The sequence below is a fragment of the Pseudopipra pipra genome, chromosome 2, assembly GCF_036250125.1.
Source record: "Pseudopipra pipra isolate bDixPip1 chromosome 2, bDixPip1.hap1, whole genome shotgun sequence".
NCBI classification, from domain to species: domain Eukaryota; kingdom Metazoa; phylum Chordata; class Aves; order Passeriformes; family Pipridae; genus Pseudopipra; species Pseudopipra pipra.
In genome coordinates this window covers 21,670,101-21,694,787 of record NC_087550.1, presented here as the reverse complement: position 1 = coordinate 21,694,787, position 24,687 = coordinate 21,670,101, and the positions used below count along the sequence as shown (strand labels likewise).

The window sequence follows — 24,687 nt, the reverse complement described above, 5'->3', positions numbered from 1 at the left end:
ATTTAGAATATAATCTCATTCAGTTTTCACAGAGAATATTTCCTGTAATAAATACTGGCTAGTGTTGGAGTGACTTCTTTTGAAGCTGGGTAATTGAAGTCAGCTAGCACTGTTAATTGACTGAAAAGGATATTTAAAATGTTGAGCATCATACAACCACTTTGGGGAATTTGGATACTTATATGTTTGTGCAAGGCTTTCAAAAATTTTAGCACTTTTTTTTTTCCCCAATGGCTAGAGACTTTTATAGCTCTGTCGCACAGTCATGTGACAAGATATAATGAAAATGAATTTCTGATGTTTTTCTGCATGTACTTTCTGATCTTTAATAAAAAATGAGCTTATAGGCTTTCTTAATTCTACCCGGTCAGGTGTTTATTTTTGTAAAACTTGTAGAGGTCTCAAACACCATAAGTTCCTAATCTCCTCTCAAATTTGACCGAAATAAGCCAAAGGGGTGCAAAAGTTCTGTAGGAAAGGAAAGAAAGGACATGCACGCACGCATCCAGGGTGTGATTGCAGAAATCTCATTTCATGCTGAGACCACATGTGATGGAACAGAACAAAAAGCCCTTTACTGTATGGTATTTCATGCTCTAATGGAGTTCTGCATCGTCTGCGGCATGAATAGCAATCTGATAGGACATGGTGATGCTGGAGGCTGAGCTGGATTTGGCGTGGTCAGGGTAGCAAGGAAAAGATGTCAACAGGCAACACAGCAGGTGCAGCTTACGGCGTGTCTTGCTCTAGAGGACTTGAAGTTTTGTGCTGAAGCAAATATCAGACTTTGTGTTTTATCACTGCTGCAGCGTGGGCCAGTTTGGTTATAAAAGAGCAGATCTCTGTCACGAGGTCCATTGCCCTGCTGTGACTCACAGGGAGGTGAGTCCAGTCTTGTCTCAGGGTTTACTGGTTACTTTCACATGCAGCCCTGAGCGTATGCAACGCTCAGCAAAGATCAGGTGGAGGAGGATGGCTAATCTGTTTAAAAATACTGCAGTCCTGAAGAAACTCCTCTTTGTTTTGCTGTAGCATTTAGGGACTGTGGAAACTGAGAATCAAACAGCAAGAAATAGATGCTCTGTTTTCACCAACAGCAAACCAGACTTGGCTTACAAAGGAACAGAGCAAACTGGTGGAGGGAGCTGATGATGTGCAGCCAGAGGTACTTTGTGAAGTCATCACTGCCGCAGAGATTGGGCTGCGTGTCTGCAGCCTACCCTTAGTTACCTGCCGATGCCTCACTGCTCTCAGCTGGACTTGGAGGCCTTTTGGCAACTGCAGCAGGGGGGCTGACCCCTAGTGAGGATGTGTGGGTGAGGCAGCGTGCACCTTTGACTCCCCTCAGTTTTAGACATGACTGTCCTTTTCAAAAAGAAGAAGGGAAAAAAAAAAACAAGAAAAAGATTGATAGATCAATATTCAGATTTGGGGAGGAAGTGGGTTGTGTTTAACCGTCAGTGAGGGTTGAAGTCTGAAAGCCATAAATAGTGTTTCCGTATGGCACTGAGAAAAGCATAGAAGCTTTCCCAGCATGCCATACTGACTAATGTAGGCAGCTTTCCTCACAGACAGATGGCAATTGAAGATTACCATCAGATATAATTAGCTTTCCTCTTGCATAGGTAAGGAAAGTAAACTGCATAATTCGGGGCTATGAACTCCAGTATAGGATAAATACCCACTAAAAGTTTGCACTGCAGTATGGACTGTTGTTTGCACAGAAATATATAAATGAACATGTGCCAACTTTTCTGTAGGGAGCTGCAATCTGTTACAGCAACTAATGGTTGCTCTGTGAAGAATTCCAGTTCTGGTTTTACATCTTCTAGCCTACTCCTTTGTCCTAAGTTTTTATTATGTTTGATTTCAGCTTTGTTTAAATAAACACAATTAATGATACTCTGAATGCTGAAGTCAGATACACCCTCATCTTTGTTCTCCTTGGAAAACTTACTACCTTACAAACAATGGTTTGGTTTTTTGTTTTTGTTTTTTTTTAAACACATGTTTCATTGACAACCTTTCCCATTCAGAAAAGATGTCAGGACTCTACGTGCTGTGTTAAATATTCTTCAGGACTACACTTTTCTACTGTGCTCTGTATCTCGTAGCACTGAGTCCTCAGAATGTGCTCTGTTTTGATATTGTATGTGATGATTTTGTTTTTTATATGTGAATACAGGAAAAACTAAGCACTAAAACTCTTTAGGGGATCAGATACAGGCTCTGATGCAATCTGTACAACAGTTCTTTGTGAGCTCAAACATCCTATGTCTACAAAGCATTCTCACAGTTATAAAGCTGCTTATTAGAGCTTTTCTTATGGATGATTTTGTTGTTACTGTAAATAATGAATTTGAGCTTGAGTGCTAAGAAAACGAAGCTGTGCATAAAGAAGACTTTTGAAAGTAGCCTTAGTGTGTACAATAGTCAAGGTTATCCAGTTTGGCACTGCCAGTTTGGGATTAGTTTTCATAGTTAGCACTTAAGTTGTGTATTCTGATTAATTTTCATGATCCAAAGGCAATGTGAAATCTAAGGCATTAAAGTTACCAGAGAAGCTGCTCAAACTGCTGGTGTCCTGCAGATTTCTTCTGAGCTGGCAGGGTTCCTGCTCTGAGAAACTTCCAAAATTTAGTAGTAGTGTGGGGTAAGTGGTACCACTTCTCTCCATTTTTCTCCCTCCCTGAATTAATTTGTCTTTATACTTTTCACTGACTTGTTTTGCTGCATTCCTGAGAATCCCAGAGCTCTGCTTGGCACAGATGCACTGCCGGAGATTGACTTGCAGAATTTGCTGTTGGGGTGAATTGCATCACAGACAGCTGGGGGCTTGGGGGTTTTTTTGGTTGTTGGTTTTGGGGCTCTGACTACAGACATGCTTTGCATGTTATTTAAATGAAAATTAAACTGTTTGGTTTCATATGCTGGCCAGGAGCACATTCACACCTATTTTCTGGGCCTCCTAATCCACACAAACCTGAATAATGTACCCTATTGCTTTTTAAAATGGAGTCAAATATGGGCATTAAAAATTACCATAAAAAGAGCTGTGCCATCAGATGTTGGCAGACCCTGTGTATGTGAGATTTATCGTGACTGGGGCTTGCAAGTGCTACTGTGAAAACTAGTCATACAAAAAGTACCTGTGTCTATTTAGGGACAGATTCTGACACCAGTAGAGATCAGGATTTATACTGTTGTGACTAAGTGAAAAAATAGTCTGATGGACTTGGGATTTGCTGGCAATGTAGATGGGTAGCATTTCATTCTCCAGGTGCTGGTAGAGAAGCTAGTAAATCAGCCCTCTCAGTTATCCTTAAAAGAAAAAGGCAACAAAAAACTGCAACAGAATATTATTCCCTCTGCGCTTGAGAGCCCTAATTTTGCTTATGAGTTGGTTTTGTTTTAAGTTTTTTGGTGTGCTTTCCTCTTTTTTCTTTTTCTCCTTTGGTTGTTGTTGGTTTTTTTGGGTTGTTGTTGAGTTTGTTTTTTTTTTTTCCTGTGATTTATTTTAGCCTAGTGTTGAGATTTTTCTTTATTTTCCCTGAACTGACGGGTAGATTTAGTTTTGGAATTCCCAGCCGTTTTTGTGAGAGCTGAGGTTAAATCACTAGCTCCAAATCAGCCAGAGCTGGATGTTTTAGATATCCTATACATTACTAGAAGACAAAGAGTGTGCCTTGTTTTAGAGGTAAACTTAATGCTGTAGCAGATGTGCACATATAATAAATACAGATCAAATTCTCAGGTTGGACGTTTATTTATTTAGATTGATCATGGTTCTGGAGGAAGAACCTGAACTGGATATGGTTTATAACTGAACAAAACCTGACTAATTTGGCTATTTTCAGCCATTTCTCCTTCTACTTTTTTCCATCTTTTTTTCTCTGGGAAACCTAAGAAGGATTGCTTGTTTGACCTCAAGCCTCTGACTCTGCAGGCACTCACTGACAAAGAACAGTGCGTGTGAATGAGTAACTGATGTTGTACCGGGATGCCTATCTTTGTAATAATTTTGTTTTTTCAAGCATTGTGTAGTATGTCCGTGGTCTTTGTTGTTTTAAAAGGAGGCGAAGAATCAAAACAACTCAAAACTATGATGCTCTTTTTCCTGCAAGTTGACAGAACCCTTTTCAGTTGTGCAAGTCAAAGTACAAGAAGGAAATGACCTGAACTCTGACCCCCAGAACATGTTGCATGGCTTGTTTATATTCCAGTCTTTCTGGAAGAAGAGTTCTTCCAGAGAGAAGGGAGAGGGGAAACAGACTGAGAAGAAACAGTGTTGTCACCACAGCATGCAGGAGGAGCTGTGTGGATTTATAGCACTCATTTTCTGTTTCTTTGTTCTGTCATGTATTATAATGACACCTATGATGTGTAGTGTATAAATAGCAGCCCAGCTTAGGCTGGCTAAAGCTTTAAAGGTTAATCTGTGAGAGTACAAGAGAGCAGGGAAAAAAAATCTAGTAGCTAAGGTTGTGTTACTGAATTTTGAATTTGTGGGGGACTTTTAAGTATTTTTTTAAAGGTGTAGTTAGGACTGCATGTGTTATTTGTGTTTGGGAGTGGAGGAAGCAGAGCTATCTGTGCTAAGTTCATACCTGCTTTTGACTTTGCATGCACAGGTTAGCTTTTGACCAAATCCAAAATAGTTGTTTGTGTACCACACTGCATCTCCGTGGCCGCTGGCTGTGACAGGAACTGCTGATCTGAGTTCATGTGCATGGGAGGAAGAAAGGGGAAAAAAAGTGAAATGTGTTGAGGGGAGAGCTGTATAGGGGCAGAACAAGGGAAAGCATATGGAAATGTCTGTTCCCAACTTCTGTGCACCTTTGCATAAACTGACCACTTCCTTCTAGTCCTCATCTCAATGCACAAAAGCAGGCAAGAAGCTGACAGTGTGAACTTTATCTTACTCCTGATCATAATTACGGGCAAGGTTTCTGGAAATCTGTGATACTTAGAAAGCACCAACTAGATGAGAATCCAGTAGTTATTGTTGTTTTTCTTCCCCTCAAAGCCATGACCTGGATTTGGATCTACTCAGGGCTGACTTTTTAAGCTTAAGTTAGCAGTGTTTAACTGTGCTACAAAAAGTGTGTCTGTTGTTGGAATGAGCCCTAAGCCATTTTGGAATGGTAGATAATGTTTTCTCTCTTGGATGGATAAAATGATTAAGACCAACACTCACCAGCTGAAAAATATCAATCCAGCTATCTCTTTTGTGCAGTTTTAATTGTGTGTGTGCACCATGCAGTGGAGCCTTGAGCTGGTGCCAGGGATCCACACTGCACTGTGATAACCAGCCAAAATACTAGCTTGGATCTCAAGGATGGCATAGCAACCCTGTGATAGCCCCAAGCTGGAGTTGAGGTGTTCTGCCTCTCAGCAGGGCTAAATAACTCTGCTTCAGACATTTGCACTGAATACTCCTATTTGAGGGCCATTTCAGTGATGCCTTGTGCCTATGCCCCCTTGTATTTTGCTCATCAGAGTTTTCTGGCAGGCTGCACTGACTGGTGGCTTTGTACTTCTGTTTTTCATCTGTGGAGCTAGTATTTCTTGTCAGTGTAAGTGACATTAAATTTTGCACTGGTAGGCCCAAAAGCCTTATCTCTGTGAGACAATGCACGTAATTGATTGTGGTACCTCGGAGAACAGGATCACAGCAGGTTTTTTGCAGCCAAATGTGGGACTGTTTCAAGTAAGCTTTAAAAAGCTTGTAGTAACTTGACCTGGGCTTGTACACATGCCTTTTTGCTGTCCAAGAAACAGTCTGAGTGCATGCAGCCTCTCTTTCTCTCTGGGCTTACAATTTGTTTCTGTTTCTGCCCCTACTGTGGGGCACATGTGAAAGCTCCTGGCTTCTCGGGCAGGGACTGGGAAGAGGAGTGGGAAAGGAAGGAACACACCACTGAACAGACGATACCTTCTTTCTATCCAGTGCAGTTAGAACAAGGGAGTCTAAGCATGGTGATGAGGCTGTAAGTCAAGACCTGTAGGCTTTCTGTAGCTTTTGCCAACCTCTCTGTATTGAGCCTTCTTGGAAGGCTACAAACTCAGATCTTGTCTGAAAGGTTGATGGCCTTAGGTTTGGCTAGAACAACCCCCCATAGCTGATCTCTTGCATTTAAAGGTGGCAGTGGGAATGAAGTGAGAGTGTGGGGCTGAAGATAAGGTTTGGAGGGGTGTAGGTGCTGTGTTGCATGTTACACTGTGAATTGTACTTGTTCCTGAGCTTTTCTGCAGCCTTTGGGAGGGGAGCTCACCTTCCTCTGTCACCACATGTGCTGTCTAGGTAAATGGGATTGCAGGGGGTAAAAGTACAATAAATTTAATTAGACTTGAATTCTTTATCAGTATTTTTTAGCTGAAGGATATGTCTATGTGGGGAGTTTCTGAGGTCTGCAGTCACATAAGAGGAAGAGTGATGCAGAGATCTTGAAGACTTTGTACAGAAGCAAACTGAAATGGTGATCATCAATGAAAAATACTGATTAAGTTGCTTTTTCTTTTTGCTTGAACCAGTGAGCAGTTATGTGCTGATGAGCAAAATACTGTTGTCGATTCTTGAAAGGCAAAAAAGGAATAAAAGAATTGTGGATTTTTCACAACGTAATAAATGTACTGCTGTATCTTGTGGTACAGAATATGTTGCAGCAGGATGAAGAAGGGAAGAGAGACAAGCTTTAGGCCCTAAAACCAATCTATTGCAGCCTGTCTTGAATTAGTGTGCAGCTGCACAAGAGGTCAGAGGTGGACACAGCTCCAGTATGTGTCTCTCTCCAATAGGTTATAATGTCAACAGAGGCTACACTTCCAGCTGTAGGAGCTGATGAACAAAGATTGACTAAATCTGTTAAACATCACTACTACTATGATGCCAAATCTACTGGACATCATTACTTGCTGTTGAGTGCTTGGAAAAAAGATTATCTTACAGTTTCTTTTCAGGTCTGCTGCAATAGTTGGATAAAGGAGAAATGATAGGGGAAACACTGGAAACCTTCCTTAAAAAGGAGAAGCTATGTTTGGAGAAAGACTGTCTTTTTCTTCAGTTATCTGGTACTATCGAAGTAAAATGGGTCGTTTGATGTGCTCTTGGAGAGGAAGAAGGCCTCAGTTTCCACAGTCAGCAAACTGTTCCTCTGCTGCTTATCCCTATATTGTTGAAAGAAATTAGGACAGAAAGAACCTGAAAACATCTTACCTTCCAGTGCAGGAAAGACAACTTTGTCTGCAGTTCAAAATGTGTGTGGTGTAATGGTGGAAGTCCCCAATGACATTTTGACACAGTAAAACCTTGAGGTTTTTGGTGTCATAGTTTGTGCAGACTTTCAGAAACAGGACTAACTGCTATGATTTGGTGTGAGGCAGGACAGGTTAGCAAGAATCTTTTCCAGTTAAGATGATTTAGACTTACAATTTCAAAACCAAGTCTGTTGTTGGAGAGTTAGAAATGCAGTTTTAATTCCGAGCCACTTTGCTAGGATAACCTAATGTATCTCATTTAAACAGTATTTCCGAGGACGTCTGTTTCTTAATAAAATCAGAAAGAGTATTGGAAACCATGAGAATTTCAGGTGCATGTGAGGGAAGGCAGTAGACTGAGTCAGCACTTCAGTACCTTTAAAACTCTACAGCAGTGCTATACAATCAATGAACCATGCACACACATAGAGCAAGAACTGAACTAGAAGACTGAATGATGAGTAGTGGTTAGATTTGGCAGAAGAAATATGTGCCATAATGTGCTCATGTTTTGACAGCTTAACCTGAGAAAGATGATGACGTGAGAAAACTCCTTCTTTAGTTGTCCTTTTGCTGCATAGTTGTTTCACCAGGCATGTGCTATGCCCTGAAAAAAAGGAAGCAGTGCTGCAAGTGGTGATCACAAGCAAACCCACAAAATACTGACTACATCTTAAAAATCCCAATGTTTCTTTGAAAATTTTTGTTAGGTTTTTATGTTCTTTTTCTGCTGTCGCTTTAAATTTCAAGGTCTGCTTAAGGCACATTTTCAAGCTTACTTCCTCCCCCACAACACAAGGCTTAGGAATTTGAGGTCTGAGCGAGCTGACATTTTCAGGCTGTCAGTTAATTACAGTTGTGAGAAGTTACCTAGTCTTGTAACAGTTCAAGATTGTTTTAAGATGAGTAGTATTTACTTTATTAGTAACCACTTTTTAGTTAAATATTATTAACTCTCTACTTTAGTAGTAGTCAAAGGTGCTTTACAAAATACATAGGACAAATGGAAAAGCCTACTGCATTATGTTATTAACAACCTAATTTTTAAGGAATAAAGTAAAAGGAATAATAAAAATTATGGAAAAAAAGGTGATCATAGTGTGGTCGTTTGATTCCCCAGTCCAACAGCTGTAGATTCCTGTGGGGTTATTTTATTCTGTGGCATGGCTGCATCAATAGCATATGTAAGTTGGAGGATAAACAGAGGCTCTGAGATAGTGGCTCATACCAGATTCCACCACACTGTACCAGAATAAAGATGCAGCTCTGACAAGGGTGTGGGTTTGGGTTCCCCACTTCCACCAGGGGCAGAAAATATTAGCCTCAGGTCTTATATAGCTAATTGCTCATATACCCAAATCAGTCTTTCTGGTGGGTTGATGGGAGCTGAGGCAGATCTTTCTCTCAGTAGGAGATACAGGCTGATCACTGAGGTCTCTTAATACTATAACAAAGTCAGTCTTGTCTAATTCTGTAATTGTAGCTCTGCTTTGGGAGAGGTAGGAAATAGAGCCACAGAAGTTAGCTTAGATTCTTACTAAAAAACGCCCATCAGTCTTTTGCAACATACATCCCATTGCTTGCTTGCTTGCTTTCAGAAAGCTGACCAGCTAACACCGTGATCATCAGGCTGTGCTCCTTGCTCCTTCCATTGAGGAGGTCACTGTAGGCTTTTTATAAGGAGGGGGGAACTGAATAGTTGAGTTTCAGCTTTGTCCTCCTTGTTTCGCTTAATCCTGATTGACATTGACCTAAGGGCACCATGACCTCTGCCATTTGGGTTGATGGGCTTAAATCAACATGCCGACTGTTGTATCGACATAAATAAGTTGGGATTGTTGTTTTACATCCGAACTGTGTCTTCTCAAATTGCCTGTTCTCTTGCATCTCTAACTGTGGGAATTCTCTAGTGCAGTATCTGCATCGTAGGAATATGTTTTCCTTTGGTTAACTTTCTGTAACACTCAGCTGTTTTAAAATAGGAAGGGAAAGCTGGAAAATTCTGTCACCATTAAAATACACACAGAATAATTTCTTCTGTAAACAAGGCAATGGTTTTGTTTACTAAACCAGATTAAGAAAGTCTTCACTAAGAAGATCGTCTTTCTTGACTACAGAACTCTCTCTTCAAACAGGGAATGAAGCCAGGCACCGGGGGATGGGATGGTGAGGAGACACTTGTATAATTAAAGACCATTTTATCTTTCTGAGAGCTGAGTTAGGTACGCTCTTAATGATGGGTTGTTTGGAGCTGGGGTGGACCCATTAGCATGTGTGTGCTGGGGCTGAGTGTCCTACATAAGACACTGAAGGTTGTTACAGGTCCCTTGTGATTCTTTGGAAGAATGCTGCTGACTTATGTTCTCTTGTTTCAATGATTTTTTTCTTTCTAGGCTGTACTCACAGCTTTATAAATATTTCAAGTGGAACAGTTTCCCCCCCCTGTGAATAATACTGTTACGAATAATATTTTTGTTTCGAAAAGACTCTTCATGGGCAGCTTTGTCTTGTCTTTTCTCTGTTTTGTAGCTTGATCTGACTCTTCAGCAAGGTTCTTTCTTACACTGAAGTCACCAAAATGAGCAATTTAATCAGTTGTTAATTTAGCAACTTTATCTGAAGAGCTGCTTTCTTATGTTCTGTTTAACTGAAGTTTGCATTGATTGAATTAGGGAGTAAAAAGTAAACAGTTGATTTTCACTTTAGTGGGATGTTTTGGCCAACCTTTGCAAAGCAGGAGGTGGTAAAGATACTGACAGTGAAAGGAAAAAAACTAAAGTGCAGTAAATCATAGAATCACATAAGACCAGGGAGTCCAAACATTAGCCCAGCACTGCCACATCTACCTGTCAACCATGTTCCTAAGGGCCACATATACATGACTTTTAAATACCTCCAGAGATGGTGACTCAGCCGCTTCCCTAGGCAACCTGTTCCAATGATTAACAACTCTTTCAGTGAAAATAGTTTTCCTAATATCCAATCTAAACCTCCTCTGGCACAACTCGGGGCCATTTCCTATTATGTTTTGACTTGTTGCCTGGGAGAAGAGACAGACTCCCACCTCACCACACCCCCCCACTGAAGTAGTTGGGGAGAGCAATAAGGTCCCCACTGAGCCTCTTCTCCAAACTCTTCAGCAACTCTGCCTTTCTCGGATGTGCTCTGGCACGTTGGTGTCTTTGTTCTCGGCCCAAAACTGAACACAGAATTCAAGATGTGGCATCACCAGTGCTGAGTACAGAGGGACAATCGCTTCCCTGGTCCTGCTGAGCACACTGTTTGTGATCCAAGACAGGATACTATTGGTCGTCTTGGCCCCCTGAGCACACTGATGACTCGTGTTCAGCTGCTGTCAAACAGCACCCCCAGGGCCTTTTCCATCAGGCAATTTTCCAGCAACTGCCCCAAGCCTGTAGCACTGCATGGGAGTTGTGAGCCAAGAACAGGACCTGACACTTGGCCCTATTGAACATTATAGCATTGGCCTTGGCCCATCCTTCTGATCTGTCCAGATACCTCTGCAGAGCCCTCCTATCCTCCAGCACATCAACACTCCCACCCAGCTCTGTGTTGTCTGCAGAGTGACAGAGTGCACCCTATCTCCTTGTCCAGACCATATCTTGCTTTTAAAGATATTAGACAGGACTGGTCTGAACGCTGAGCCCTGGGGAACCCCATTAGTGATTGTTGGATGTAACTCCACCACCTCTACTTGGGCTTGGCCAGCCAGCCAGTTTTTAATCCAGTGGAGAGCACACCCATCCAAGTCATGAACAGCCAATTTGTCTAAGAGAGTGCTGTAGGAAATGATGTCTAAGCTTTACAAAGGTCTGGGTAGACAGCATACACAGCCTTTCCCTCATCCTTCATGCAGGACACCCTGTTATACAAGGAGATCAGGTTGGTCAAGCAGGACCTGCCTTTCCTAAACCCATGCAGGCTGGGCCTGATCCCTCGGTTGTCCTGTACGTGCTGTGTGATGGCACTCAGGATTATGAGCTGATTGCTGTTAATGACACTTGACTGAACTCAGTAGGTGAGTTTTCTTGTAAAGTTATTGCACTTTTAGGGAATGATTCTTACAGAATTATTGCTAAAACAAAGAGATTGTGCTAAAAGTTGAAAGTGACTGTCAAGACAAATTTGCAGTGACCCTTCAAGAAGCATCATGGGAGTTGGAGCTGAAGGGAAGCAGTGCTAATTCCCAAGGAGGCCTGAAAGGTTGAAGTTGCAACAGCTGCAGCCTATGAATGTTTTGTCTAGAACAGGGTAGGATAGCCTGGAGAACATACTTAAGCTTGCTAGATTCTGCCTTGTTTGTTGCATGGCTTTGTTACTGGTATCTCTGACTCTACTACTAAAGCCTGGTGAAGAATATAGGTGATAAAAGAATAAAGAAGTGGTGGGTTCTTACACTCAAGTAAATGTAACAAATAGTTCACTGTCAGGTATTTCCTCAGGGATAAAGATACACGAGTGGCAGTAATTTGCTTGTCAGTTTCTAATAATAAAAAAGCTCTCCAGCAGTTTCTTGGCCTTTAAGGTGGGATATCAAGATATTACTAGCATACAGCATATTGCTATAAATCACTTGAACTATATCCACCTATAGTTTTATTGCCATGGGGCTGTTTAAAATAGCAGCAACTCTAAATACTCTAAAAAGCAAAACAGAGTTAAAAAGAAGAAAAATTTTAAGAAAAAAAAAGTCAAAAGAATGAGCCATAAAGGCAGATGTTTTGCTCTTGGAAAATGCAGCAGTATGTTTGGATATGACTTATTTTACTGGACAGCTGTTTGTTATGTTCCCTTTAAAACGCAGATAGGCAGGTAGGTATATATGCATTGTGTGGTTTGAACCTGCTTACTGTGATGGGGAAGGAGTGAAAATAGTGCGAGGCCATAGCTGTCAAGTAAATTTCCCCAGTAACTTGTGGCCAGAATGGCTATTTTGGACTTTCATGAGATTGACCAACAACAGTTCATTCATAGCTACTGAAAAGGCAGCTCACTGTCTAGCATGTGAGCAATACAGAACTTGATTTTCCCTCGGTATGTCTTGCCAGATGCATGCATTTCTGATGTTTCTCTTTTTTTTTTACCAGACTCTGCAATGAGGTGCAAGCTCTGTTTGAGAAATGAACACTTTTGCTGATATTTTTCCATAACTTAGTAAGTTTAACTTTTCTTCCTCACTTAGCAATGTTTGAAAGTAACATTTTTCTGTCACTTGAGCAATGAAGTTTGGCCTATGTCAGGACTGGAGGCTGTGCAGGCATAAGCAAGTAGCTTCAGTGCAATTTTAAATGTCAAAACTGGACTTCAAGAACATTCAGTCATCCTAAAAAAGCTGGTAGAAATTTGTGGCAGCTCGTACCCTGTTCTGTTTCATCAGCCTATCTACCTCCTGGAGAGTGCCAATGCTTGTTTAACTGTGTAATTATGGAAAGAGATAGCGTGTGGCACAAGAAGGGGGAGAAGCGTAGGTGCCTATAAAGGCCAGCTGCTGACCCAAGAGTCTAGTTTGGTTGGGCTGCCAGTGAACAGAAAAGAGTTTCTACTCTTGATGTGCTTCTGGAAGAGCCCATCTTCCTCTCGTGTCTTCAGAGAGAACCTGGAGTGAACCCCTCTCAGAGCTTCTGTGCAGTGTGGGCACATGTGGTAGGTGCAAAGCAGCGTTCAGCTCCTGTCTCTGGTGTGTGAAAAGTCAAAGTGGAGTGATCTCCAGTCAGATCTGTGGTGGTGGAGAATGGCTGTAATAATAATACCTTCCTTTTGTAGGTTTCCAGATGCTTTAGAAAAGTTCATGTAATAGCTTATCTTGGGTTTAAATTTCTTGTTTTGTTTTTCTTGTGTTTCAGGTCTCCCAGTCATGAAACGAATTCTTCTGTTTTTTATCCTGGCTGCTGCTGTTATGTATGGTATACTGCATGGAAATCTGTGGAGAAATAACCTCTACTGGTATGGTGATGTTTTGTTCAGACACCTCATGGCTGTATGAGAGATGTGGCTGTGAGTTGCTGTGTTGCTCTTTAACTGTTTACCAGTGATCAACAGAAGTCATTACTACTCTGTCTCTGTGTGTTTGTTTTGTGTCTGGGTTTTTTTTGTACTGTAAGGGAATCAATATGATCATTCTGTCCTGTCTCCCCTTGTGTCACTTTTAAACCTAGTAATCAATTTGAGCCTGATTGTATGGAGAGGTCAGGACCTCACAGATAGGGAACCCCTCTGAGGTTCATGAAAACGGGTGTTCAGGTGAGGAGATACCTTATCTCTGTGTGTCATGTGTCCATATCTCCCTGTACCCCATGCGTGTTTAGTGTCAGTTTGTTCTTTAAGTGTCTGATAAGTGACGTAGGAGAGGCCTTCTCTGCTCATGGGAATAACTGCAGGTGTGGTGGGCACCTTTTGCAGAGCTGAAATTTGTTGAGGCCCAGTGGCAACCCTTGTGGGCAGTGACCCTTCACTGTCTCCAGGCTCACAGAACAAGTGGCTTGGGACCTAAAATTCAGGGCACTTATTTGAAGAAGTTGAGTTTCCACTGGCATTTACACAGCTGTGACCAGGACTGACCAGAGTGTTATGAAGATAATAGTGATAGCTTTTAAAAGTAGTGATTGATATGCCTCCTTTTATCTTGTTTATAGCATACAGTTGATACAAATAGCTTTCTATTGTGGTTTCTGTTCACAGCAAACCACACTGTTATGAAATTTCCCTTTTTGCAGGATTAGCTTTTATGGACAGACTTCCTCTGTGGGGGCTTCTCCTTCCTATGAGACTAGTGGAGTTACCCAGTAAGTTCAGCAGTTGAGTATTTTTGTGGGTTTTATTTTTGGTTGGTTTTTGGGCAGGTGGGAGGGATTGAGGCTAAAATCTGTAGCCTTTGTCCATAGGCTCCCTGTTCAGTTGGTTATTGTACAGCTGTGTCTGGTGGCTGTTTCTGTTATGAACACAATGGTAACATGTCTGTCAGAAAGAAATTTGTCTTACGTCATGTTTCCAGTGTTTGTTTAATATTAATGGCCACTTCCAATGACTGTCTATAACAAACAGTGAATTGTTGGAAGGACATCGGTTTACACTTTCCAAATTTTTTGCAGCTCTGAATTATACCTGAATAAAATCAGCAGAGCTAAGAGGGCAACTTTTGTGCTTAAAATTTATTAAATCAGAGGTGTGTTTTACTTGCGAAGTGCAAGTGCCTATATAAGCAGATCTTGTGCTAGTGAATTCCTGCAGTTAGGTTTGTGGGACTAATGAGCACCTATGTTAAAGCTTAAAAGCAGTCATCTGTTCTCTCTGAAGCCATGCTGCAAAATGCCATCTGTGAGGCTGATGCTGGGAAGCAGCAAGGTGTTGAGAGCTGATAGATTTTACAGGGTGCTTTCTCAGTGTCAGTATTCACATGACAACTTGAGGTTACCAAAAGCAACTAACCTTAATGGTCTGTTTGACTTATGGTTCTAATGCAGTGGTTTCATCCTTCTGTTCTTAATGCAGCCCAGATGCACACGTTGCTCACATTGAACTTTACCTTCCCTTCTGGGCTTCATATTTGTGATTAATTGGGCTAAATCACCAAGGCGGGAATGTGCTTAGGTGTGTAAGTCTTAGCCTTCTTATGAGAGGAATGACTTATCCCCAAAGAATCTCATTTTCCTTAAAGTACCCTATGTAGTGCTGTCTGTTTCCCTCTCCAAACAAGACTCCATCTCTTCTCTGAGGAGCACTGGGGATGCCATCTTGTATGGCTGCAGGGGTGATTCAGCCTGTGTGTCCTGCTTCTCTGGAGGTGGGCCTGAGTTCTCTGCTCTGGTTATGCCTGCTTTGATACTTGCTGAGCAAGGGAGGTTACAGACCCTTTGGAACAGCACTGTGAGATAAAAGCCTTTACTAGTAAAAGTGGTTGTGCTGCAACAAGGAAGTTCTGTCTTTACAACACAGGCAGAGGGAGTCATGAAAATTTGGTGTGACATTAGCTCAGTAATCAGCTCTTACTACTTTAGTTTGTCCAAGTTTCCCTACCTTGTTTCTGCAACCCATTCCTGTTCTTACTATTTGTTTGAAATTCTTCTTTTGCAGGCTGCCACCTACAGCTGTGGAGAGAAGGAGCGCGCTGGACACTTGTCTCCTGAAACCAGCATTTGAATCTTTACTGGGGTGAGTCTTCTGTGGGAACTGGGGGGGGGGAAGGAAAGGCTGTGCTGATTGGGCTATTTACATGTTTTGGAGCAAACATTGAGTAATGCCTCGAGAAAGCTTGGTAAGATGTTTAGACTAAGGCCTGGCTGAAGAAGTCCTAAAGTTCTGCACAAAGACACCATGGCTTTTCTTTTTCCCCTGGTACTTTTTGTGTACAAGAAAATGTGTCTATCACGTTGTTTCTTTTTAAAGAACACGGAAGGGTGTAAAATTTGTCCTACCCAAAGCAGACTTGTAGTCTGTGAGTTTTGGTTAGCTCCTGGTCCAGGGAGGTGATCCGAGTTCCCCTCGCCCATGAATTGTGCCCAGGCTGTCTGTGTGTTGGGCACAGCAGGATCACTGGTGCTCAGCAAGGGTGCAGGAATGAACTCAGAGGTGCCCAGCAAGAAGCTACACACAGAGCTAGGGCAAAGTCTTTCGTACATTTCTGTAGCTCCTTTACTGAGACAATTTGCATGAGCTGAAGATCTGTTCTGTGCACTTTGGTAATAGCCTGGGGAGGTTGAAAGGATTTCTAACCTTGCAGAATTATTTGTTGGAAAGGAACCAGAGCTAGAATTAAGAATCTCTTTGCAGTAGGTAAATTATTTATTATGTCTAAGGTTACCAGCTGCTTCTGAACAGTGAGGCAAGTTACTAAATTTAGTATGAGTGTTTAGTGCATCATGTCTTGAAGTTAGTTGGTCTTGCTTAGTTAACCTCTGGCCCAGTTCTTGGTGTGTGGGCTGTGGTGTTTTGTAGTTTGGTTTTTTTTTTCCTTTTTATTGTTAGTATCTTCTGAATATGTGGTTGGTAAAGAAGAAGAAGAAAATACTTGGTTTGTGAAACTGAGAGCAAAGGTTTTCTTAACAGCTCTTAATATTCTTCATGGAAAAACAACTGTGGTGGGTGGGGGTTTTTATGATTAGCACTAGGTTTTCTCATGACTGTATATTTCTGTGTTAACATTATAATGTAAGACCTAGTGTGCAGGATCACTACAAAGTCAACCAGTACAGTAAGTGTGTGCTTAGTTAATTCAAAGGTGAAGCCAAGGGCATGGTAGCATGTGACGTTTGTGTCTACTGTTCATTCATTTGCCTAGACTGGGCAGATAAGGTAATAAGAGTCACTTCCCTGCTATGAGATATTCCTTGTCTGTGGTTCCTGTCTTTTGAAGAAAGAAGTGACCCATTATTTTTATCTTGATGCTTATAGGGCATCATGCCATCGTGTTCTGGTTTGTGGGAAGAATGTGCTTTTGAGGCAAACCTCCTTGTGATCCCCTCGTGTCATGCTTCTCATCCCGGGGTAGCCCTGGCATGTGTGCACTGGGCTCCTTTCACATATGTGGTTAAACCAGAAGATGCACTGCAGGACCGTGCCTGATGTGCTGCAGCTGCTAAGGAGTGTTCAATCCATGGGACCGTATCAGAATTAGTCCAGAATAAAAAATACTTAATATGCATGTAATGTGGACATGAGAACTCCATACTTTTTTGCTATATGGATATACCCATGTTGCCCCAAACTACTTATTAATGTCAACACAGCCATTGTTTGGAATGGGAGTGCATCTCAAATCAGGAGGTGATATTTTCAAGTTAAAACACCTTGTTTCAAATCCCATTCTTACTTATTAAATTGCCATATACAATACTAACTCTTAATTTTCCTTGCTTGCCTCTGTTATGTACTTTTCAAACTGAAGTTACTCATTGTCTTCCTGGGGTTATATATTCTCTTGAATATATGATATAATGGTGTGCTTTCAGTCACACAGTTTTGATGACGATTTTAATGACTCTATATAACTTACACTAGCAGACAAATCTTTTTATCTCTTTACGCACATTTTCTAAGATCTTCCCCTTTTCTGTCATCTTCTTGCTTTCCCTGTGTTCATGGATTTCCTTCTTTTAAAAATGGATACTGGTAATAGGATAAAAATTACAACAGTAGGATAAAGAAAGCTTTTTACGAAGCAATTGCATGAATTATTTGCTTATGCAGATGCATCAGGTGGATTTTTGAAACTTCTTTCTTTTTCAGTGTTGACAAAATATACCCATTCCTGTGTGCTAATGATTTTATCAAGGTGGCAGAGTTCCAAGGGAGCGATAAGTTTGAACTACCTTATGGAATAAAGAGAGCAGGTTAGTGTTTCCATGTACCTTGTTTTTAAACAGAAATTCCTAAAAGTCTTTTAAACCCCCCAAATCTGGCCCTGGTCTTTCCTGTTCACTGATGCCAATTCTTTTGGGGGTGTCTAGCAGTGACTTAATGGTTTCATTTAGTCCCTCTGACGTGACACCTTTCCGTTTCTAACAAAAAACCACAGTGTTGGGATTGCCCCTCTCAGTAGAGGAGCTCCAAAAAGGTGGGACTGAGGAAGAGTGGACCTTATTCAGCTTCCTTTTGTTTGTATGTGAGCTGGAGTACTAAGGATATTTAGCTAGTGATTTGCTCGGTCAGATACTAACTGGTGGGCTTCATTCAACACCTCTAAGATAACTGGGATGCAGTGTCCTACTGAGGCAGAAGTCCTCAGGTTGGGGTAGTGAAATTTTCCTTTTACTGTCCTGGTTTTGGCTGGAATAGAGTTAATTGTCTTCTTAGTACGTGGTACAGTGCTGTGTTTTGGATTCAGCATGAGAATAGTGTTGCTAGCACATGGATGTTTTACTTGTTGCTAAGTAGTGCTTACCCTAAGTCAAGGACTTTTCAGTTTCCCATGCTCTGCCAGCGACAGGTGCACTAGAAGTCTCAAGTTTTTAACACTGAATAGTGCACCTTCCAAGTACCCTGCGGGTCCCAGCTTTAGATTTCTTGATTTGGCCTGCATGAGCGTAACAGGGATGGTGCAATTTTTCCTGCACCTCTGGGTTTACAGCGTGGAAAAGCATATTTGGGAAAGAGTTGAGGCTTCCTCTCAGAGGCAAATTGAATGTCCATCAGGAGCCTGCCCACCGAGGGAGGGCTGGGAAGATGCCTCTGCCCAGCTTTGCCAGTGAGCACAGGCTGGTTTGATGTTGTCTTCCACGATAGGTAATACTTTTACTGTCCCTGCGTGTATGACCCCTCTTGGGTCAGGGCTGCTTCTGTTTCACCTGAAGGTGGGTGGAAGAAAAAACGAAGTCAGTGAGGATGTAGGTCTTGGAAATTCTTCCAATTCTTACTTACTGTAACTAGGATTTATTTTTTATACAAATCTCATGATATTTTCCAACAAGGAAGTACTGGGGCAGGATGAACTGAGAGAGGAGCTCTGATAAACCTGAATTTCATTGGCATCATTGACTGACCTGTGGCCCTACATTCCAAGTATTCTTATGTTGAGTTTTTTATTCACAGTGAATGTAAAACTAATATGTATGAAAATACTGTAGTCAGGGTGACATGCTTATTTTTGTATTGGCAAATACTGAATGTTTTCATTAATCTTCTTTATATTTGCCTTCTAGAGCAATTTTTTCGTTTAGCCCTTTCAAGACTGGAGAGCTGTGGACTTTCAAATGAAGATGACAAGTGAGTTCATTTATTTGATACTGTTTCCGTTAATTGCCTTTTTTATATTTGGTACTTACCTGAAAAGGAACGTCAGTGGTGTTATCCTGAAATTGCCCAAATTAACCAATATACAGATCAGACCGACTGTGTAACCGATTCCGAGATTTAAATACGCTTGGGTTTACACACATAGCACCAGCATTCAAGAATAATTTTTCTGTGAAGGAGTTTAAACTTAGAGATTTCTTTTTGTGAGTGTGTTAGGAATTTGCTGGCTGAATGTGGTCCCATCTTCCTTAGTGTCTTTTTATTCTTGAAAGCCCAGTGTGAGCTCCGCTTTGAGTCGTTATTTGCATAAGATGGACACTGTTTGAGATAAGCAGGTGCAAACCAATGGCTGCTTCTGTGTAAAAGAAATCTTATGCATATCCCTGTGCCTCTGCATCCTCTGGCTGCTGCACACCCTTCTTTGTACATGTGCTCAGCTTCCTTCCCTTGTGAATGAGAGAGACATAGGCAGACAGGAAAGGCTGTTCCTGCGTTTTTGGAGTAACGAGGGTGTGGCATGGAGCAGACGGTGCCTTAGATAACTTGCTTCCCATGGATTAGATTGCCTTGATTAAACCTCTTGTTAGAAGCCACTTCTGCTAGGATTTTTTGTTTGATTTTGGAGGATCTTTCTGTGTGTGTGTGTCTTGTTGGGGGGTTTTTTTTGGTTTGGTTTTGGTTGGGATATTTTTGGAGGTAGTTGTAGTAGTGTTGGCAAGTAGACTAAAATCCTGTGTTTACAAAGTGATGCAAATGACTCATTAGATTTGCAATCTAGCAAACTGGCTGACAACCTGCCAAATATGTTAATACACAGACTTCTTAATAGAGCTGAATGCAAATAAGGCTGAAGTTGGCTGTTCTTGGTTTTGGTTTTTTTAATTCAGATCATACAAGATTGCTGCTTCAAGCCAAACGTCAGGATCACATTTTAATCCAGCTTGGGTGGAATCTGTTCACACCTAAGAACTGGTTTTAATAACCATTTTTTCTTTGCCTAGTGTACTCTGTCCTTTCACCATGTTTAGTATCTGGTTCTAGGATGTTCAGGTTTATTCTTAAGAAAAGGGGAAAAAAAAGTACTCCCCCCATTTACTATCAGGAGAGTAATAGTTGGGGAAATTTATACAGAACTGGCTGAAAAAGGTCATCTTTTGTCTGAAGTTTGAAGGGGAGTGCCAAATGTTGTATTAGAAATTTTCTGAAGTCATAAGTTCAGCTCTGTAATTGTTCCGGCTGTAAAGCAGAGATGCTTCCAGTACAGCATAGTACTTTTTAAATGTATTTGTCCTGTAGATGAGAAGCAAAGTAATTGGTATTTATCCTTTGATGGTTCTGGGAAATATGCTTCATTTTATTAAAAATAATGCAGTTCAGTGGTACTGAAGCGAAATGAGAGCTATTGCTATTTAATAGGCAGTAGGGTAAGCAAATCAAGCGCACAGTGAGTTCATACTTTGTATTCTTTCTAGATCCATCAGGTTTTGTGTATAGCACTCTTAGGGCATGAGTCACCGTAGTAGGGAAGAACTTTTATGTATATGTTTCACTGAGATGCAGTTGCTTTTAAAATGAAACGTTTTGGGAATTAATCCAGACAACATTCTTCAGTAATACAGAATTATTAGGCTGTTGCCTAATTCAGCCTTCTTGTCAGAACACAAACCAAATTTCCCTTTTAAAATTTTTTGGTCAGGGTGGGGGAATCCGCTATAAACTGTTTTAACAAATACTAGGCTGTATGAGCACCAAATCTATGGCTGTATTTGTGTACAACTTACGTAAAACTGTATATAATGAGCTACAAAGGATTTTTTTTCCAAATAGTGCTATTTTCCAAACTTAGGTCGAGTTCTCACTCTGTGAAGGTGTAGTTCTCCAAAACTGTTTGGAAATGAACAGTGTCACTGATTCCAGTTCAATTGTGACTTCAGTTCCTCTCCGGGTATTCTCAGGACTCTAAGCTCAGTAGCTATTACAAATGCATTTACACAATCCTCAGTCAACAAAATGTGACCTCTGCATCCTCCTTTCACCAAATAACCTCAAAGGAAATAATTTGCATTCCTCAACTGACTATAAGGGGGGGTGTGTTAAAGGAGCTGAGGTTGAGATCTTTTTCTTTTTCCACAGAAACAGTATTTCAGTGGAATGTGGATGATGCAAGCCTTTTGACTTTTAAAGGCTACATTTCCATTTAGCAATATTTTTCTTTTCTAGACTAGGAACATGTTCCTTTTAGCACTTTACCATATAAACAAAATATGTAAACTAACACCTGGCCTTGAGGTTGAGGCTCTTGTACACCACATGAATAGGGTAGTGGTTTGAGTGACTGGTACATGTAGACATTGGAGATCAGTTGCCATGCTGTTTGCATCAGGATCCATTTATACTCTTAAATAGATCTCTAACACCTAAAGGCAACCCCTTAGTTACTCAGACTTTTACTATAGCTATTTTTACAGCCAAGATCTTACTATTTTTCATGACTATTGTCATGAATGTTGTGCTGGTGGTTGTAAGCTGAACCTCCAGACACGACACTTCAGTGTATGTTTCACTTGTAGCACACCTGATGTTGTTTAAGGACATCTGAATTTATTTCTCTTCTTGTCCATTTATTGACTTGGAGAAAGGGTGAGTGTTTGGGGGTTTTAAATTTGAAAACATTATGAAGAAGGAGACTTGTAAAAAGTGGAGTTGGCAAAATATCTGGGAGTAAGAGCCTGCTGAAAATTGATGTCTTGACTTCTGTGATATGCAGTAAGTACAGGTCAGTTTGTTTAACTTAAGTATCTGAATACAATCCAACCTTGCTATATATTCTTTATCTCCATGTCATATGTTAGTTTCTGTGATATTATGTTCTGTTTTTTACATAAATCATTTTCCTCCCTGCCTATTGTTGTCAGTGGACTCTGTGTCACTGGGGACTTAGACTTACTATTGTAACTGAAGACACTTGAATACTGGGGGGGTAGAGAGAAGGTAAGGAAAGCAGGCGATTCCGAAATGGCACATTTGTGCCAGATTTCCTGTTAGACTGCTTTGACTCCCTGAGCTTGGTAGAGATTCTAATTTGTTTGTTTGTATTTGACTGTATTCATGTACAATTCTCCAAGAATATTTGATCTGCATGTTGACTTTATCCATTTTAAAAGTTCAAATACCAATGTTAGATGTTTTATGGGGTATTTGAAGGCAGCTGATAACTTTATTTTTGAGTATGCATGTTACAAAGCGAACTGGAGTTCAAAAGATTAATCAAACTTCAAATTTCACTTCATTTTCTGTCCAAGTAGTTAGCTTTTAATCACAAACAAAAAATATGATCTGCATTTTTCAGTAAGAGGAAAGAGAGTTTGGATTTGACCTGAGAGCAGCAGCATAGCTTCTGTAGCTAAATGAACCTCAGTTGTTCAGCTCATGTTTTATTTTGCCCTCCCTGCCCTGAATGTGTCCTGTGCATTGTGACTGTACAGTGCAGAGAGGAGAAATCAAAGAGCTCTTCAGTTGTATGCCAGACTGAAAGGCGTTATTTCAATAGCTAAGGATTAACTCAGTGAGGAAGCTTCTTAAAGCACAGCCTCTGCCAAAAATTGGAAGGGTGTAATAAAGAATCTCTTTAATTCATCTCCAAGGGGCAGAAAAAGCAGTGCCTCCTCGAAGTAACTTTGTGGCTGCTTGTCATGGTCAGAATAATACAAATCACTTGTAATGGAGTTGACACCGTTTTTGTGAATTCGCACCGAGCAGTCAGAAGGCATAAAAGAAAGTATTCGGCAAGATGAAAAGCAGTTTTTCTGGCTTTTTATTGAGACCTGACATGAGTTCATGCATGTTGTGTCAGTCACTGTCGCTCCAGGGTATCCACCAAGCATCAGGGATGGATGCTGTAGCCAGGAGGGAGCAGGGGCAGATGGAATACGAGTTGCAGTTTAGGATTTGCGTTGTGGAGATGAGGTTTGTGCCTCAGTTACCCAGGTGCAGCCGTGTGACTTTTGGTGACGGTGAATTCAGAGATTTGAGGTGATTGAAACTTTCAGTGATTTACAGATGCACACTGTAAATGCCAGGAAAACATGGTACAACCATATGCTAATTCTGTGCTTTTTGCCCTGCTTCCTCATTCCACCGTCATCACTTACTGATCAAGTTTTTTTGTCCAGTTTTCCTTTTCCCTTCCTTACTTTGAGCTCTGCTCTGTAGCTGTTAAGTAACAAAGTGTAATTCAGGAAAAGGGCAACTTCTGCTTTCTCTTACTGTCAACTTTGTAAGAGGCATATGTTTGTCAGCCGGCTTTCTCAGGACATCTTAAAACTAGATATAAAAAACAAAATGGAAAATGAATAGGCTGAAGGAGTAGAGAGGTGGAGAGGTTTTATGGGTGTAGAGGGATTGGGCATACTGAGGGACAGGATGGCGTTACAGATTTTTTACTCCTCTTATTTCGGAGGTACCAAGTCACATGATTTATGGTATTAGCTGGAAATCTTTTTATGAATGCTTGCCTTCTACCAAGCAGTTCAGGAAACACTAAAGAAAGGTGTGCCAGCTTTTTCCATGTCACCCAACCCTGAAAGCTGCATTTAGAGTACTATTTATATTTATATATATTTAAAGGCAACTCCCTCTGCAGATGTTGTTAATTCTGTAGGAGGTACAGAGAATTGCTTTGTACATTGAGATGTTGGTCAGTCTCGGGTGGAGCAGGCTGTTTTCATTGATGTTGAATAATATTCTCAGCTGAAAAAACAGATTGGACTATCTGAGGAGAAAGATGTTAATTAGTGTGCATAAAGTGCCACACTGGGCATTTAACACCAGTTACAGTATTCTTTGAGACACAGTCTTGGTGTCCCGAACCTAGAGCAAGAAATAACATAGAGCCTTTTTCTTACCTGAAGAAAGAATCAAGAGAGTGGGACATTGTGAAGTGACTCATCCTCAGTAAACAAACAAACTGAGAGCTCGTGTCTGAAGAAAATACCAGTGTTTTCATTTTCCCATTGTTCCTGCTGCAACCAAATTGAACGGCTTTTGCTCTAAATAAAGAAGCATTTTTGCAACAACAAAAACCGTTGTGCTTATTCTGTAAGGAGGAGTTTGCTGTCTTACATGTTGAATGTAAACCTTCTCTAAAAAGGCAAAATATCTTGAGTAAAACAACAGCAAGCCTGTCTGTGAGCTCCCCCTTATTTTTTTTTTTAAACAAAGCAGACATTTTGCTAGTATTGTAATAAAAAATATGCACGTAGAAAACCTGGGATAACTTTGAAAATCTTACCATTAGAATTTACTTTCATAAGTTTAACATCTATATAATGCCTTTCTTGGGTGCTCTTTAGCTCCGAGTATAATGTAAATTCAGAAGGAATTACAGTTTTGATTTGAGGTCATTTTTAGGATCTTATTTTTAAACTGTGTTTTATATACTTAGTAGTGCTGTCTGATTTGAATCTGGTCATATGAGAATGCAACTTCTAATCAAGTGAATCTACCTTGTTACGTCATGACAACGTGAGATTCAGCACACGTTGAAACATGTTTAGATAGCACTTTTTAAGTAAAGGGAGAAAAAACAAAATCATATCCATTTGAAAAACCATCACATGTTATTGGGAAAGGTTTTTCACGTGTACAGTCTGTAAGGTAAATTGTGAACATAAATCTTGGTGC

The 24,687-nt window shown here is 40.8% G+C and overlaps 1 protein-coding gene across 16 annotated transcripts in view; it reads left to right on the top strand.

Moving 5' to 3' along the window:
• The window catches only part of ST3GAL6 (ST3 beta-galactoside alpha-2,3-sialyltransferase 6), a 126,926-nt gene that overhangs the window by 6,735 nt on the left and 95,504 nt on the right, over positions 1-24,687 (top strand). For 7 of the 16 annotated variants that reach the window (XM_064644309.1, XM_064644314.1, XM_064644301.1 and 4 more), the window contains exons 2-6: positions 13,122-13,221; positions 13,992-14,060; positions 15,349-15,426; positions 17,500-17,603; positions 18,912-18,975. In XM_064644309.1, the coding sequence (XP_064500379.1) occupies positions 13,122-13,221; positions 13,992-14,060; positions 15,349-15,426; positions 17,500-17,603; positions 18,912-18,975 (415 nt within the window). Of the gene's footprint in view, positions 1-8,291; positions 11,297-12,365; positions 12,433-12,792; positions 12,922-13,121; positions 13,222-13,991; positions 14,061-15,348; positions 15,427-17,499; positions 17,604-18,911; positions 18,976-24,687 lie in introns of those variants that run through there. The other 9 variants (XM_064644310.1, XM_064644313.1, XM_064644311.1 and 6 more) reach the window with 5 other exon arrangements.